The sequence below is a fragment of the Pipistrellus hanaki genome, assembly GCF_964339955.1.
Source record: "Pipistrellus hanaki genome assembly, chromosome: 5".
Taxonomy (NCBI): domain Eukaryota; kingdom Metazoa; phylum Chordata; class Mammalia; order Chiroptera; family Vespertilionidae; genus Pipistrellus; species Pipistrellus hanaki.
This window is the reverse complement of record NC_140507.1, coordinates 68720111-68736920: the sequence shown is the minus strand read 5'-3', so window position 1 is coordinate 68736920 and position 16810 is coordinate 68720111. Positions and strand designations below refer to the sequence as shown.

Genomic DNA, 16810 nt, shown 5'->3' with positions numbered 1-16810 from the left:
TGGGCATTTGCACATCTGCCTGTGATAAGCCTCATCCAGCCCAACAAAACTGGTCCCTCAGAATACAAATAGCCCTATTTGAAAAAGCTCATCTCACTCTCTCTTTTTTGAATATAATAACACTTGAAAATAAATTTAAACAGAAAGTAATAGGGCTTTAAAGCAGAGCTATCAAAGTGATTTACTCACGAGTACCTACTTTTTCTCCTCCCAATTGACATTCATTTTATATTCATTTGCCTTCAGTGTGTATCCTCAGCTGCTTGTTTTTTTCTTCTTCTAAATCTTTACTAATAATGTGAACTTTTGATTCCTCCCTTATTCCCTTCTACCTTGCACCAAAGACTCGTGTGCTCAAAGGGATCCATTGGGGCTATAGAACCAGTTTGGAAAACTCTGCCATGAAATGATAATGTTCCCTGGACACAATTACTGACTTTATTAGGTCACCAAGTAGCTATTTTTTTCATTAGGGAGAGAAAAGTTCTGAATTCACTTTTTCTGCAGTTACTTGAAATGCACCGTTGTGATCATACTCCACTGGTAGCAGGAAAGTGCACCTTTTTCTTAGGTCAGTGGAACCTTCACTCTATAGAGCAGTGATTTCTGCAGAGAAATTTCTATAGCACCCCCACCAAAGGACTCATAGCAGAAGGAAAACGGAAATGATAAGGATGTTCCCTTTATATTGTATAGTTCTCAAAGCGGATTCATACATATCAGTTCATCTAGTCTTTTTGTTTTGTTTTAAACAGAGGAGAAAACAAGGCCCAGAAAGATTAAGTGAAGGGCATCTTCAAGGTTACACAGCTTGTCAGTCCCTTCCAGAGACCAGGATTTAAACCACCGCTTGATTCTAATTTTAAAAAACAAAACAAATTCAGTTTCACAAACAGTATTAGAGACCCAAGCGCTTTTCATTAACATTATGGTGTGGAATTTTTGTTTGTTTGTTTTGTTAATCCTCTCTGAGGATATTTTTTCATTGATTTTTTTACAGAGAGTAAAACATCAAGGTGAGAGACACATCAATTGGTTGCCTCCTGCAGATACTGAGACCAGGGCCAGGGAACCTGCAACCAAGGAACATGCCCTTGGATGAAATCGAACCCGGGACTCATCAGGCCTCGGGCTGATGCTCTTTCCACTGAACCAGACTGGCTATGGCTTTGGTGGGGAATCTTTTGAAAGCAATACTCACCAGCGACTGTGCTTTTCTTAGCTTAGATCTGTCCCGCAGTTTATTTTTCTTATCTTGTGACTGTCGGCTGGAATCTGGGGTCGTTTCATGTCTTTTCTTTCTTCTGTAAGTTGGAGGGCATTGGAGAAATGACAAATACTCATTTTAAAACTTTGGCCATTTGACTTTGTTGTTACTAGGACTTAAAAGATTATCTTCACTCAACTGGAAGCAAGCCAAATGTCCATCAATAGAGAGCTGGTTAAATAAACTCTATACCCACACAATGAAGTGTTATAAGCTGTAAAAAGGAAGGCAGAATATTTCTGATACAACTGTGGAGTGATCTCCAGAATATAGTGTCACATGAGAAAAGGAAAAGTGGGTGAAGTGGTACATATTGTATGCTATTATTTATTTTTTTAAAAAGTGTGTGTGTGTGTGTGTGTGTGTGTGTGCATGTGTGTATTTATTTATGTTTTCTCAAATGGAAGGATTACAGCATAGCATTTTGAAAAATGGTTACCCATAAGTAGGATTCCCATGTGACTCAATCAGGCATGAGGAACAGTATGGAAGGGGAGGAGCAGAAGCCAGACTTCTCCGCATATACTTGGCTTTGTTTTGTTTTTTACTTTGGAACCATCTCAATTTTTCTTAAAAATTTAAAATAAAAATGAAGGAGGAAAATCCCTAAAATAAAAAACAAAATAATACAAATGATCTTGTCTGTTGAGTTGGGGCATTAGCACACACAGAATAATTTCTTTATGGGACTTTAACACAGTAATTTGTCTGAATATTCTTTTTTAAAGAATATTACATTTTTATTGATTTCAGAGAGGGGAGGGGAGAGGGAGAGAGAGATAGAAACATCAATGATGAGAGAGAATCATTGATCAGCTGCCTCCTGCATGCCCCACCCTGGGAATCAAGCCCGCAATCTAAGTGCCTTGGCTGGAATCAAACCATGACCTCTTGGTGGACGGGTCTATGTTCAACCACTGAGCCATGCTAGCTAGGCTGTTTGAATATTCTTAATAGAATATATCCTAAGGACAAAACACCAAAACATGTATGAATGAAAATGTATGACTTTTGGATTTGTCTCAAAAATAACCTGAGGGAAGGGCAGAGTGGTGAGGAATAAATGAAATGAAATTGGTCAGGAGTTAAAACCTGTTACTGCTGGGAGATGGTTACAAGGGGTTCTGGTCTCTCTACTTTTGTACATACTTGAATTTCCATTATAAATTTTTATTTTAAAAGATCAGTTTTGCTGAATATTTCTTGCTGCTTAATGTTCAAAAATTTCCCCCAGCTTTCCTTCCGTTGGCCTGTGGACTGAAGGGTCCAATTCCAGTCAAGGACACATGCCTGGTTGAGGGCTGGATCCTCAGTGGGGGAAGGGGGTGCAGGAGGCAGCTGATCAATGATTCTCTGTCATCATTAATGCTTCTATCTCTCTTTCCTTCTCCCTTCCTCTCTGAAATCAATAAAAAAATATTTTTAAAAAACTTCCCCCAGCTTTTAATTAAGAAATTTCAAACATAAAGAACAATTGAGCTGAGACCGGTTTGGCTCAATGGATAGAGCGTCGGCTTGGGGACTAAAGGGACCCGGGTTCGATTCCAGTCAAGGGCATGTACCTTGGTTGCGGGCATATCCCCAGTAGGGGGTGTTCAAGAAGCAGCTGTTCGATGACTCTCTCTCATCGATGTTTCTAGCTCTCTCTCTCCCTTCCTCTCTGTACAAAATCAATAAAATATATTTTTTTAAAAAAAGAGTAGTTGAAAGAATAGTATGGTGATTATCCATATATTCTTCAACTAAATTCAACAATTGATAATATTTTGCTTTATCCCTTTATATAGATACATATATGAACACACATACATACACACACCATCTATACATACGTATATATTTGTCACAGTGTAAGAAAGTAAATTGCATACACTTCCCCCTAAATACTTCAACACTCATCTCCTAAGATAAAGATATTTGCCTACCTAACCACACTAGTTATCAACATACCTCAGAAAATGAATAGCAATTCCTTAAAATCATTTAATACCCAGTCTATATCAAATTGCCCCAAGAATGCCTATTAAAGTTCTTATTTTTTGAACCAGAATTCCATCGAGATTCAAAATGAATTTGGTTGTTATGTCTCTTATGTTATAGAATATTCTTCCCACCTCTTTCTCCTTTCTCTCCCCCTCCCCGCCCATGACACTGACTCTTTGAAGAGTCTGAGCATCTGGTCTATGTTGATGAATAGATCCTATAACTTAGGTAACAGTGTTATTGCCATTTTACAAATGTGGGAACAGAGGCACAGAGAGGTTAAGGGAGTCCCCCAGTCACACAGTTAGAAGTATGGGAGCCTGAATAGATAGAGTGTCAGCCTGCAGACTGAAAGACTGAAAGGTCCCAGGTTCGATTCCGGTCAAGGTTGCGGGCACATCCCCAGTAGGGGGTGTGCAGGAGGCAGCTGATTGATGTATCTCTCTCATTGATGTTTCTAACTCTATCCCTCTTCCTTCCACTCCGTAAAAAAAAAAAAAAAAAAAAAAAAAAAAAAAAAAATCAATAAAATATTTATATATTTTTAAAAAGAAGTATGGGAGCCTGGATTTGCAGTATGGTTCTAGAGCCTGTACATCACCACTATCCTATGCTGCCTTGGTGTTAATCTGTTAAAATACATTCTAAAAATATAGCAGATGTATTAAAACATTCAAATATTTCAAAATTTGTTTTCTTAATTTTTGTTTATCTTTTGTTTGTGCATGTGTGTGTTAACAAATGAACAGATACATATGTATACGTAGATACAGATCTATGTTTTCCTACTTTTTTTTCTTTCTATATAGGGGTGGAATATTATAAATACTCCTTTGCAATTTGAGTATACTGTGTTCAAAAGTTATGTGGGTATGTTAATACCTCCTTCTCTGTGGGTACATCACATGGTTCTAAAGTAAAAACTACATAAAAATATAAAAAAAGTATTTTAAAAATATACAAGAAGTGTATGCAATGTATAATCAGAGAATTGCCAAAATAAATAGAAATCTTCCCCATTCATTTTACAGTTGCCTCATGCTCCATTGTGTGAATAGACCATACATGATTTATTTAACAAATACTCTCCTATGTATAGCCATTGAAGTTATTTCCAATATTTTAATATTACAATGTTGCAATAAATATCCTTGTGCAGATGCATTTTTAGTATTTTAAACATTGATTCCTAGAAGTAGAATTGCTGGGTCAAAGTGTAAATATATATGTATTTTTGCTGGATATTGTCAAGTTCTCTTCCATAGAGTCTGTACCAATTTATATTTCCACCAGCTATGAATAAATTCTACCAGCGTTTGCTCACAGCCTCACCATCAGAACATATTACCAAACTTTAAAGTTTGCCAGATAATTGAAAAATGATGTATTTTATAACTCTGTGCAAAAAAATGACCCTGGAAGGATAAACTAGAAACTAATGAGCTTTGTTAGTGGGAATGGGGTAGAAAAGATAACAGGGTGGGAGCAGAGTGGAAGAGATGGGGGTGGCAATTCTCTGAGTACCGTATACCTTGTATACACTTGTATACTTTTATATACTTTTTTTATACTTCTATATAGTTTTAACTTTAGAACCATGTGACGTACCCACAGAGAAGGAGGTATTAACATATCCACATAACTTTTGAACATAGTATTATGACTAAACTAGAGGCCTGGTGCATGAATTCGTGCACAGTGAAAGGAAATTAATTAAAAGAAATATTTTAGTATCACTATTTGTCCTTTCTCTATTATAGAAGTGTCAGCCATATTCACGATCAACAATGACAGATGGAAACACACATGCCAGCGAGAGCTTTATTTATATATTAACTATATACACAAAGCTCTGGTGCCAGTGAGAGCTTTATATATATAGATGCTCAGACCAAAGGCAAAGAGAACCATAAGAAAATATTTAATTCTAGTTTGTAAGTCTGTGGTGTGTCTTTTTGTTTTTTGTTAATCCTCACTGGAGGATATTTTTTCTATTGATTTTCAGAGAGAATGAGTCAACTAACTGCATATTGAAAACACTATTTTGCATTCCCAACAACAGATGGAAAACACTGGTTTCAATCATGGTGGGTTGAATCTATGAATGCAAAGTGCCAACTCTAGTTAAGTTTTTGGCGAATCAAAATTTATTTGTGAATTTGAACCGCATGGGGGTCAGTACCCCTAAAACTGACATTGTTCAAGGGTGAACTGTACAATGTATAATATTTGTGACATGTAACATATATAATGAACAATAAATAAATATGAGAGCCAGGTTTCTTAGTGTCAGAGAAGGGAGATGTAAATATGGAAAAAAGAAAACTACTAGGATGAATCCTATGGTGCTAGATTAAAATAGAAGTAAAAGAAATTGTAATGTTAAATCGTCCCATATAATAAAGAGGTAATATGCAAATTGACCATCGTGCCATCACACAAGATGGCCACCCCCATGTGGTCACAAGATGGCCAGCAGGGGAGGGCAGTTGGGGGGACCAGACTGTAGGGGAGGGCAGTTGGGGGCAATCGGGTTGGCAGGGGAACAGTTAGGCACCGATCAGGCTGGCAGGTGAGACGTTAGGGGGTGATCAGGCTGGCAGGCAGAAGTGGTTAGGGGCAATCAGGCAGGCAGGCGAGCAGTTGGACATCCCCTGAGGAGTCCCAGATTGGAGAGGGTGCAGGCTGGGCTGAGGGACACCCTCCCACCCCATGCACGAATTTCATGCACTGGGCATATAGTTACAGCTATAAAACACAAACAAATCTTAATGAACAGGGAAATTTTACCATAAAACAGTTTGTTTACTTTTCTATTACTTTTTACTTCTAAGTATGGAAAAGCACGTGTATATTCACTTAAGTTCTATTTTCATCTTTTCACATGGAAGTGTCAGCCAATTGTTTCTAAAAGCAAACAAGGGAAGAGGGACATGGAACTTCTCACCCTTGCCAGATCTGCTCGAAGGGATCACAATTGTCCAGGTAATTGAAGCGAATGATATCAGTTGGATGCTTGTCAGAGGATCGCCAGGGTGGGAGTTCTTTTTCCCCTGAGTGGTTCTTCTTTCTTAAAGAGGAAGAAGATCGGAAAGCTGATGACGGAGACTGCTTTTCCTCTGGAGAACTGCCTGTCACTGGTTGAACATCAGCAACCACAAACCCATCTTTTGGAGATGTCTAGAAAAAGACAATTAAGGACTATTTCTATTTTTAACACACTGTAATTATAACAACAATAAAACAAAGAATATCATCATCATCGCCACAATGGTGGTGACAATGATTACAGCAGCCGTCAACCCAGAAGTACTTGCTGTGTGCCAGGCACTGTCTTGGGAAGTTTTCATACATTATTTTATTTAACCTTCACAATAACTCTAAAAGGTAAACATTACTACTCCCATTTTAAAGAAGAGGAAACTAGAGATAGGATAAACCAATTAATTGGCCTGCTACTACCGAAGTTTTAAGAGACAGGGTCAGAATTTGAATCCAGGATTGTCTTGCTTCAAGATCATACAATGAACCTCTCTACCAGGTACTGCCACCTCCTTTACCTCATCATTGTATAGGGTTTCCACAACTGCAATTAATTCACCCATGAAAACGTATACTTTCAAAAAAGTACTCCAGTCCTAATTATCTATAACCCATACAGACAATTTCAAGTTATATAGGGGTAGTCTATTGATTTTTATCAATTATCAAAACCTCGTCTGCTCCCCCAAATACTTTTGCTTTAATTTCCTAAATTGAAAGTCTATTTCTGTGTGTGTGAAATTCCTAAGGTTTTCATGGGGTTGTAGCCCTAAGGGAAATGGTATTGGTATGTTGAGAAGCCATTAAAGGCTTAATTTCTGTTCTTTAAGAGATTAGGGGAGCTTTGCTTGGTGAATTGGTTTGTTTGAATTGCTTGTGAAAATTAAGAAATTCCCCAGTGCCTCCAAGCAGAGTCAGTTAGTTTCTTATCCTTGTTTCAACTGCTCTTTGTATATATTTCCATTACAGGAGAGCACTTAGTACTCATTAATTTGTCTGTGTCCAAAGCCACTAGACTAGGCTCCTTGAAAGCATGGTTGGGATTATTGCACTCAAGTACCCAACACATAACAGTTAAAAAAAAAAATAAATAAATATATATATATATATATATATATATATATATATATATAAAATATTCATTTAGTGAATAGTTATAATCTGTTAGATTAAGAAAACATTTTATACTTATATCTCTGAGAGCTCATTATTGGTTTATTACTCAATAGTCTGTGCAGGTCTCATTTTGAATGGGCATTCATTTCATTTCTCTGATGCTTTTGCTGGAGGAGGTCTAATTTAATAGTCCTGGGAATAAATAATATGTGATAATAAAAATCAGTCTCAGGGGGAAAACATCAGGCATAAGTGATAGTAATCACATATAAATAAATACGTTAACTCTGAAAAATATAAAATGCTTGACACTTTAACATAATAGGTAATAATGAAAACTGTGATGACACTTCTGTATTAAGTAAACAAAATTTTTGTTCACCTAATCTTTTTGAGAATTTTTTTAAGGAGTGAATGCTGATTTTATTGTTAAATACTTTTGCCTATACTGAAATGATCACAAAATCTTTTTTATTCTGTAAATTACATTGATTGATTTTTTTAATGCTTTATAAATTTGCATGCCATCCTTACACAGGGGCCATAGTAGTCTTCTCTGTATCATTCCAATATATGTGCTGCCAAAATGAGCATGACTGATTTTTTTTTAATAGTATGTCAACCTTATTCTCCTTGGGTATATCCCATTTGGTTATCATGTATTATAAATTTCTGGATTTAATTTGCTGATATATATTTTTAAAATATATTTTATTGATTTTTTACAGAAAGGAAGGAAGAGGGATAGAGAGCTAGAAACATCGATGAGAGAGAAACATCGACCAGCTGCCTCTTGCACATCCCCTACTGGGGATGTGCCCGCAACCAAGGTACATGCCCTTGACGGGAATTGAACCCGGGACCCTTCAGTCCCCAAGCCGACGCTCTATCCACTGAGCCAAATCGGTTTCATCTAATTTGCTGATATTTTTAAAGGAGTTTTATATCTGTGTTCATGAGGGACATTGGTCTGTGGTCTTGTTTTGTTTTCTTGTAAAATCTTAATCTGGTTTTGGTATAAAGGTAATGAGTTCAGTAGTGTTTCTTCCCTCTTCCTCCATTTTCTGAAAGTGTCTATGTAGAATTGGTATCTCTTCCTTAAAGGCGTGATAGAATTCACCAATAAAGCTATTTGGGTCTGAAGTTTTGTGGGAAATTTTAAAAGAATTCAATTTTTAAATTGATAAAGATTTGTTCATGTTTTCTATTTCTTATTGAGACTGTTTTGGCAATTTGTGGTTTTCAAGGACTGTCCATTTCATCTAGGTTGCTGAATTTAAGGACATGGAATTGTTCATAATATTCTTTCATTGTCCTTCGAATGTCTTCAGGACCTGTAGTGATGTCTCCCTCTTTCATCCCTGATACTAGTAATTTATGTGTTCTCTCTTTTTTTCCCTTTAGCAGGCTAGCCAAAATTTATCAATATTATTTATGTTTTCAAACAAGCAGCTTAGATTTCATTGATAGAAAATAGATTTTTCTCTATTGTTTATCTGTCAGTTTCATTGACCTCAGCTCTTTATTATTTCTTCTTTCTATCTGCTTTGGGTTTAACTTCTTCTTCTTTTTCTAGATGAAATATTATTGAAATTATGTTTCTTGGTGCAGGCAGTGTATCTTTACAGACAGTTATAAAGATCATTCTAGTCCAGTTGTCTCATTTTAAGGTTGGGGAAACCATTCTTAATCACTACCACCTGTTTTTAAAATGTTTTCATGCCAGGGACAAAGTATTGGAGGGAAGGGAGATGGTGCTGGCAACTGAGGGAAGGTAAGTGATGCTCTACTCTAGCGACTGCCTGTGTGCACCATCACTGGAGCAGCCTCAGAGGGGGTTACACAAATTGAGTAAGTGTGGTACTGACAGTTGACCTTAAAACCATAGTCAGATGACTTTATTAGCATTAGTCAGACGCTTTATAAACTTAGTCTTTCTGACTAAGAAATAGAATTATTAGTTGATTTTATTAACCTCTGTCTTTCTAACTTAGGTTTATTTCTTAAACAGAAAAACTCAAGTTTAATATAACAAAGTACCCTCTACAGATATTTAATGCTAAGCAAAGAGGTGGACATTTTCTTGCGTCAGAATTAGTCATTATTTTAAATATAGTTGTACAGAAATATTCTGTAGAAAGAGCTATTGCAGAAAAAGCGTTGAAGTTAGTTTTATATATACTGTTCAAAACCTCCTTTCATTCTACAAATTGGCTAGTCACTTATCTCTCCTCTGCCCCACAAAAGCCCAAGCTCCAGCTACTGAGGGCCATTCTCTGCCCACACATGAGAATGAGAGGTTGAGAAAAGCTCTACGAGAAAAGATATCATAGCTATGGTAATTTTGAAAATAACTTTAACATCAATGCAGTTTTTAAAAAGTTCTTTAAAGAAATCCTCATGGAGCACACCAATTACTAGTTTTATTATTGCAATTCTGGTAATATTAGTTATGCATAGTTTATTACTATACTAAGTGTAAATGTATATTACTTTCATAAAACTAACCTAAATGAGCAATTTAGAAGTTGGCTATTCCTATTTCAAAAGGATTCTTGAATTTTAAAAGGATTCACTGCAGCTTTTTCATAGAATATGATACCCCTGTGGTTTTAAAAATCATTTAAAAATTTAATTTATGTGCAATTTTTCAGGAACGCATTCATTGTACAAAATTATGCACAACTCTACATATATACAGACCATGCCATAAATAAAATGCTCTCAAACATGTCCTATTATTAACAGCGACTACTTTCTATGCATTATAACCAATGTAATTAAGCCACTAGAAAAAAATTTTATTTTATTTTTTATGATTACTAGAGGTCTGGTGCATGAAAATTCATGCATTCAGGGGGGTCTCTCAGTCCAGCCTGCACTCTCTCACAATCTGGGACCCCTTGGGTAGGGTCCAGTCCCACCATAGCATGGCTCTGGTTCCCTGAGCCTGCGGGCCAGGGGGAGGGACCAACAGGCCAGTCCGATGGCAGCATGGCTCTGTTCCCACAGCTCCCTCCTGTCGCTACGCCATGGGACACAGGACTGACTCCCACCACAGGCCTCTGGGACCGAGGACTGACTCCCATTGCGCCAGCCGGGACCCAGGACTGACTTCCGTCGCACTGGCCAGCACCCTAGCCTGGTGTTCAGCTGTCCATCTGGATGTTTTTAGGTCATGATGGACCCTGGCTCTTTATATATTAGAATATGTAAATGCTTTATGCTGGTAGTTTCCAGCTTAGAAAGAACTTTAATATGCTCATCATGACCTGTAATTACGGATTTATTGGAAAACTTTTCCTTATAAATGTTACAAAAATATACTTCAGCTCATCACGAAGAATTATAGAATATTTGAAATAGTAAAGTGGAATTTGCTGATCCACATGTAACAAATACTGCACATTACCCACAGAATCCCAGTGTCAGAACTGTTGTGGGGTCGGGGGAGGCCGGGAGGGTTAGTGAGGCAGGGATACGGAAATCCGAGACCTGGACAGAGTGAGGAGCTCCACAGTCCTAACTTCCTGAGTGGAACGGTGGCTTGGGAGTGTCAGGCAAGGGCTCTCAGTGGTCACTGATATCTTGGCATGGGCTGTCAAGTTCCCAGAAGAGAATTTTGAAGTCATAGTATTCTTCCTTTGAACCAACTCCCTCTTCCAAGTTCAAGTGTGATCATGTAGTCTTAGTTCTAAACTTCCTAAATAACTGATGTTTGTAACTTTGTTGCTTTTTTTTTTTTTTTTTTTTTTTAACCCCAAATTTACCTTAGGTCTGGTAACATGAAACTCCTTCACCATTTGAATGTAGTGCTTCTTCCATATACCCTGCTCAAAGGGAGTTGGAGAGAAATTGATGTACCAGTTAAACCGCAAACATTTGAGCATCCAGAGCTGATCCAGCTCAGTTAAGTTCTTCCAGTGCCAGCTCACCTGGAAAAACAACAATGGAAGGGGAAAAAGGACCTACTCAGTTTACATGTTCACTTCCTCTGCATTTTAAACTATCACCTTGGACCCTAGATAACATTTTTTACCTTTTCCTCCAACTCACAGGTTACGTAGTTACTTCCTACCTCAAGTGCTTCCTACCTGGGCAGAACAATTTTCTCCAAATTCCAATTCAGACTTAGGATCTGAGTCAACAAATACTTACCGAGCACCTATTAACTATCTTCATAGCAACCTATGGAAGTAAATATAATGATTACTCTCCTATTGCAAATGAAGAAACTGAGGCTCAGTTAGACTTTGGAATTTCATCAAGGTTCCTGAACTTCATGTGAAAGTTATATGAAAGTTATAGAAACTCAGGTCTGTACATGGTATGCATCTGTTTTCCCTTCATTGTTACGATTGAACTAAATATAAATTTTATAAACGGAACACAAATACTGATACTATTTGGTGTGTCCCGCATGAGACCAGACATCTGTGTCTTAGCTGTAAGAACTGCAAAGATGACTACTAACATTCAAATCCAAATTTCATCCTTGGAAAACTATCCTCTTTTTTAAGAATCACTAGTTAATGATTTTGAACCAAATAAATAAATAAATAGAACATTCTATAATAGGTCTTGCTATCCATACATCTACTTATCTATCACCCCTCTTCCTCCCTCCTTCCATCCACCACTTACTGAGTTCCTGCTTGTGTAGCACTGTTTTATGTGCTGAACACGAGTCAGGCAGGAGAAAGGAGGCACAATTAAAAGAAATAGGATTTCAAGGCTGGAAGAAGGAAAAAGGTAGAGGATCTGATAGAGCCCCTCAGGCAGAAACAGAAACCAGATCTACTTTGTCCAACTCAGAATGAAACTTCAACCTTAATCCTTATATGATTAATTAACTCAGAATTCAATGGCGAGATGAGGTTTTGGGAGGGAGGGGAGAAGGAGAAAAATGTCTGAATTGTCATTCTTTTCCTCCTTTTCCTTAGATCTTATTTATAATTTGGATATTTAAGCTAGGCTTCCCCCCCAGGGTAGATAAGGTATTTTTTTTTTTAAGGTAGAGAAATGAGAATTGAAGGATAGGAGCTTTCAAAACTATAAAAGACACCCCCCCCCCATATACTTTTTTAAACACCTTAAAGCTCATTTTAGTGCAATGAATTTCTTGTTTCCTTTAAACATAGATGAAGAATAATGATCTGTGTCTTCCTCACAGTCAGTACTGAGAATAAATACAATGCAAAAATCTTGCTAGACTGATATATGGTGCCCATAGATTATAAGAATAGCTATTTCAAATAATGTTTCCTTAGAATGGTAACATTCTCATGTAGAAAACTTGCAACTTCTGAGAAGTTTAAAGAAAAACAATGGACAAAAATCCATCAATTAAAGATGAACATTATTAACAACCAGGTAGGGCTCTTTTCCTTTTAGTCCTTTTTTTTTTTTTAAGGTATATAAGAAACAAAATTGGGAAACTCTATACACAATTTAAAATCATGCTTTCTTAACTTTACATATCATAAGTATCTCTGTCCTTCCAAATCATGTTTTCTAAAAGCTGCACAATAATTTATCAATGGCTATCTAATACTGTCATATTACTGGACATTTAGAATGATATACTCTTTTTAAAAACTGTTTCATTTTTAGACTAATGTACATCAATACTAAATCCAAGGGTACAAAGAGGCACACAGTAAAAAGGAAGTCTCTCTCTCATCCCTGTTCTTTAGTCCCTCATTTTCCTCCCTGGATGTAACCACTGCGACCAGCTTCTTGTGTATCATTTAAGAAGTATCCTAAGTCTATATTAACAAATATGTATGTGTTCTTTATCTTTCCAAAATGGTAGGACAATTCTGCACCTTTGCATTTTTCACTGATGATATATTTTGGAGATGGTTGGAATTTATTAAACTAATCTAATGGTGGACACCTCCATTATTTCTAATCTTTTGCTATTGTAAACAATGCTGCAATATTCTTACATAGACGTAATTTTGCATAGGTTGAAGTATACCCATCAGATAAATTCCAAGAAGTAAAACTGCTGGAATCATTATTAAAAATTGTAATTGATCCCAACTTGTTCTCCATGGTGGTTGTACCAATTTATCTATCAACAATATATGAAAGTGCTTTTCTCTTCTCACACCCTCGCCAATATAGAATATTATTTTAAAAACTTATCAATCTGTATCATGAAAGATGGCATGGCACAGTGAGACTAAGCAGCTTACGTATTTTAGAAACATCTGCATTTCTTTCTGGGAGCTACTTGCTCATTCCCTTTGCTCATTTTTTTTTTTCTTCTGCTGGGTTGTTGGCCTATTTTTCTTTCCTTTTTAAAATATAATTTTATTTTTAAAAAATATAATTTTATTGATTTTAGAGAAGGGAGAGGGAGAGAGAGAGAGAGAGAGAGAGAGAAACATCAATGATGAGAGACAATCATCAATCAACTGCCTCCTGTATGCCCTCTACGGGGGATCGAGCCCACAAGCTTGGCATATGGCCCTTAGGTCGACTCTCAACCACTGAGCCACACTGGCCAGGTGGTCTTTTTTTTCTTACTATAGATTAATAGACCTTCTTTAAAATATAAGAAAATTAGCCCTGTGTTGGCAATATGTATTTTCCCTATTTACTGTTTGGATTTATTTATAATGTTCTTTTTTATACAGAAAATTTTTATAGTCACAATTTAAAATCTAGCCTTCTTTATTCTTGCTGATAAAACACATGTAGTAAATACTATATATAATGAGTAAAGCAAGAATTTAAATTACATGTTTTCATCTATGGTTTCTGAGTATTATAGAATACTCACAAAGACCTCCTTTCCTGTGTTTTCTTTGATTTCATGTCAATCTTTTATCCTACTAGGAATTCTTTTCAGATAGCTACCCAGCTTTCCAAGCTCCTTCATTAAGTAATTCATCTTTCCTACTGAATTCATTTTCTCAATTTTAAAAAATGAAAGTGAACACTTTACACATGTGTGAATGCATGCTAGCAGGTCTAATGTCTGGTGTTACTAGCCTCTATGAGAAGACTCAACAAAATCACTACCCGTTTTATAATCTTCAGTAATTCAACTACACTTTAATACACCATGGAATTCCTTGTAAGAAAATAATGGTCAGCTTCTTTTCCAGATCCGTGAGCACGTTTGCTCACTCTGAACTCTTTTAGTCTCATATTTTTATTTATTTTTTGTATATTTCATTAGCACCTTATTTTGAGCCTCTCTCTTTATGAATGGCCTGCACTGGACATTCAGGTTTTATTGTAGCTGTGCAACGGAAGAGGATCCTGCTGAGGAAGCATTTCTTTTTTGGGTGTTTCTCTCACCAACCAGCTATTGATATATTTTTGTGTATGTGGACATTAATGGTATCTTTTTTTTTTTCTTTCCATTTTGAGCACCAAATAGAGAATGAGACACACAGTGTCTGAGACAGGAGTGAATCCAAACTATACAGACTAAACATACTGAGCACCCCACTAATTGGTTTTGTGCATAGTAAGCCCTCACTTAATGTCACCGACAGATTCTGCAACTTTAAGTGAAATGACATGTAACGAAACCAGTTTTACACGGGCTGATATCCACAAGAGTCAAGTTCCTACAGATTCTCATCAACGTTGTAACAAAACTAAGTTAAACAAAATGAGATCAGTTGAGAACCTGCTACCTGTGCTTTTTTCCTCCTCTCAGGTTCCAGGCTGTCCTTACAAAATGCCCCATGCGGCTTCTTTGCCTTTACCTGGGCACAACGACAGAGGCTTCGCGGGTCCAGGAAAGAAAAGATGCGTAAGGACAACACTCTGGGGAGCTTGGTGGTGAAATCCAGAGCTTCTGCTGGGATTTTCTCCTGGAGCTTTCGACAGCAGAACTTTTGCTGTGACAGGGAGCAGCGCTCCAACAGGCCTGTCAGGATTCTTCTCCTTTGAGAGTCTGTCCATTTGTCAAACTGGAGAAAAAAAGAAAAGAAAAACTTCCGGGTTTAATCTGATTCCAGAGATTTATTATGAAGAAGCAATAAAGAATGGCATAGAGCCGGGACCAGTTTGGCTCAGTGGATAGAGCGTCGGCCTGCGGACTGAAGGGTCCCGGGTTCGATTCCGGTCAAGGGCATGTACCTTGGTTGCGGGCACATCCCCAGTGGGGGGTGTGCAAGAGGCAGCTGGTTGATGTTTCTCTCTCATCGACGTTTCTAGCTCTCTATTTCTCTCAATTCTTCTCTGTGTAGAATCAATTAAAAAAAAAAAAAGAATGGCATAGAAAGTCTAGTAATGTATTCCTAATGAATGGCGTGCTTTTCTTTCCCTAATTAGTAAATTCCACATTTTGCCACACCTACATGCCCTTCCTCACATTTATATGTGTGAACCTGTGCAAGATCTGAATGTGCACAGAGTACACTTGACCTCAGAATGTGCAGCTAATTAGGACAGTAAGTTGGGAGCTAGCCATATTCATTAACTGAGAAAACATATTTATAACATACCACGTGAAGAGAAGGTGCCTGGGCAGCCTCTCTCTTCCCAAAGAGTGGTGCATTAGCTCGTAAGAGCCGAACTCAAAGACCAGAAACAAACCTTTGCATTCGCAGTGGGAAATAAGGTATTGCATGCAAATATCCCTGAGAAGGGGAGTCTATTGGGTCAAAGTCCCACTAATGTGTAAATAATTGATGTGATTGGAGGGGAAATAGCAATAGGAAGACCTGGATGAAAAGAATTCCAGAGACAAGAGGTAGATGCCAAGTAATCTGAGGCACACCAAACTTTGGTTACTTCACAATTTCCCCCAGAGATAACCCAACATCAGTTCCAAGATCAGTGGCTGAGCTAAGATAAGAACGTGAGAGTTGGCTAAAACCCAAAGAAAGGCCCTATGGGATCACCTCCCTGCTGAATGAGCCACTTTTCCGGAGTTTAAATCTTCACTTCTTTTGCCATTAGAGAAAACAGGGACATTTGGGGCTACTTGTATTTTGTATGCTATTTCATTTCACATGTGGATACTTATTACAGCTATTATAAAGTAATCAGAATTTTGTAATGAACTTTAGTTATATACTGACTACCTAACAAGGCATATGAGTATTAAGCAAAAAAATGTATTTGGTACAAGCCTTATAGTCAACTTTATTATAGTCATACAATGTATTTTTGTTGTTGTTCATCCTTACCTGAGGATATTTTTCCATTGATTTTTATTTAGAGAGAGTGGGAGAGAGGAGAGAGGAAGAGAGAGAGAGAGAGAGAGAGAAAAGATGTTAAAGAGATACATTGGTTGCCTCCTACATGCACCCAGACTAGGGATAGAACCTGCAACCCAGGTTCATGCCCTTGACCAAGAATTGACCCTTTGACCCTTTGGTGCATAGTCCGACGCTCTAACCACTGAGATTACCGGCCAGTGTTACA

The 16810-nt window shown here is 37.3% G+C and overlaps 1 protein-coding gene across 4 annotated transcripts in view; it reads right to left on the bottom strand.

Moving 5' to 3' along the window:
- FBXO16 (F-box protein 16) overlaps positions 1-16810 on the bottom strand; it is a 50548-nt gene that overhangs the window by 12684 nt on the left and 21054 nt on the right. For all 4 annotated transcript variants that reach the window (XM_084886451.1, XM_084886453.1, XM_084886454.1 and 1 more), the window contains 4 exons: positions 15142-15348; positions 11179-11343; positions 6198-6430; positions 1202-1304 (listed from right to left, as the gene is read on the bottom strand). In XM_084886451.1, the coding sequence (XP_084742577.1) occupies positions 1202-1304; positions 6198-6430; positions 11179-11343; positions 15142-15348 (708 nt within the window). The remainder of the gene's footprint in view (positions 1-1201; positions 1305-6197; positions 6431-11178; positions 11344-15141; positions 15349-16810) is intronic.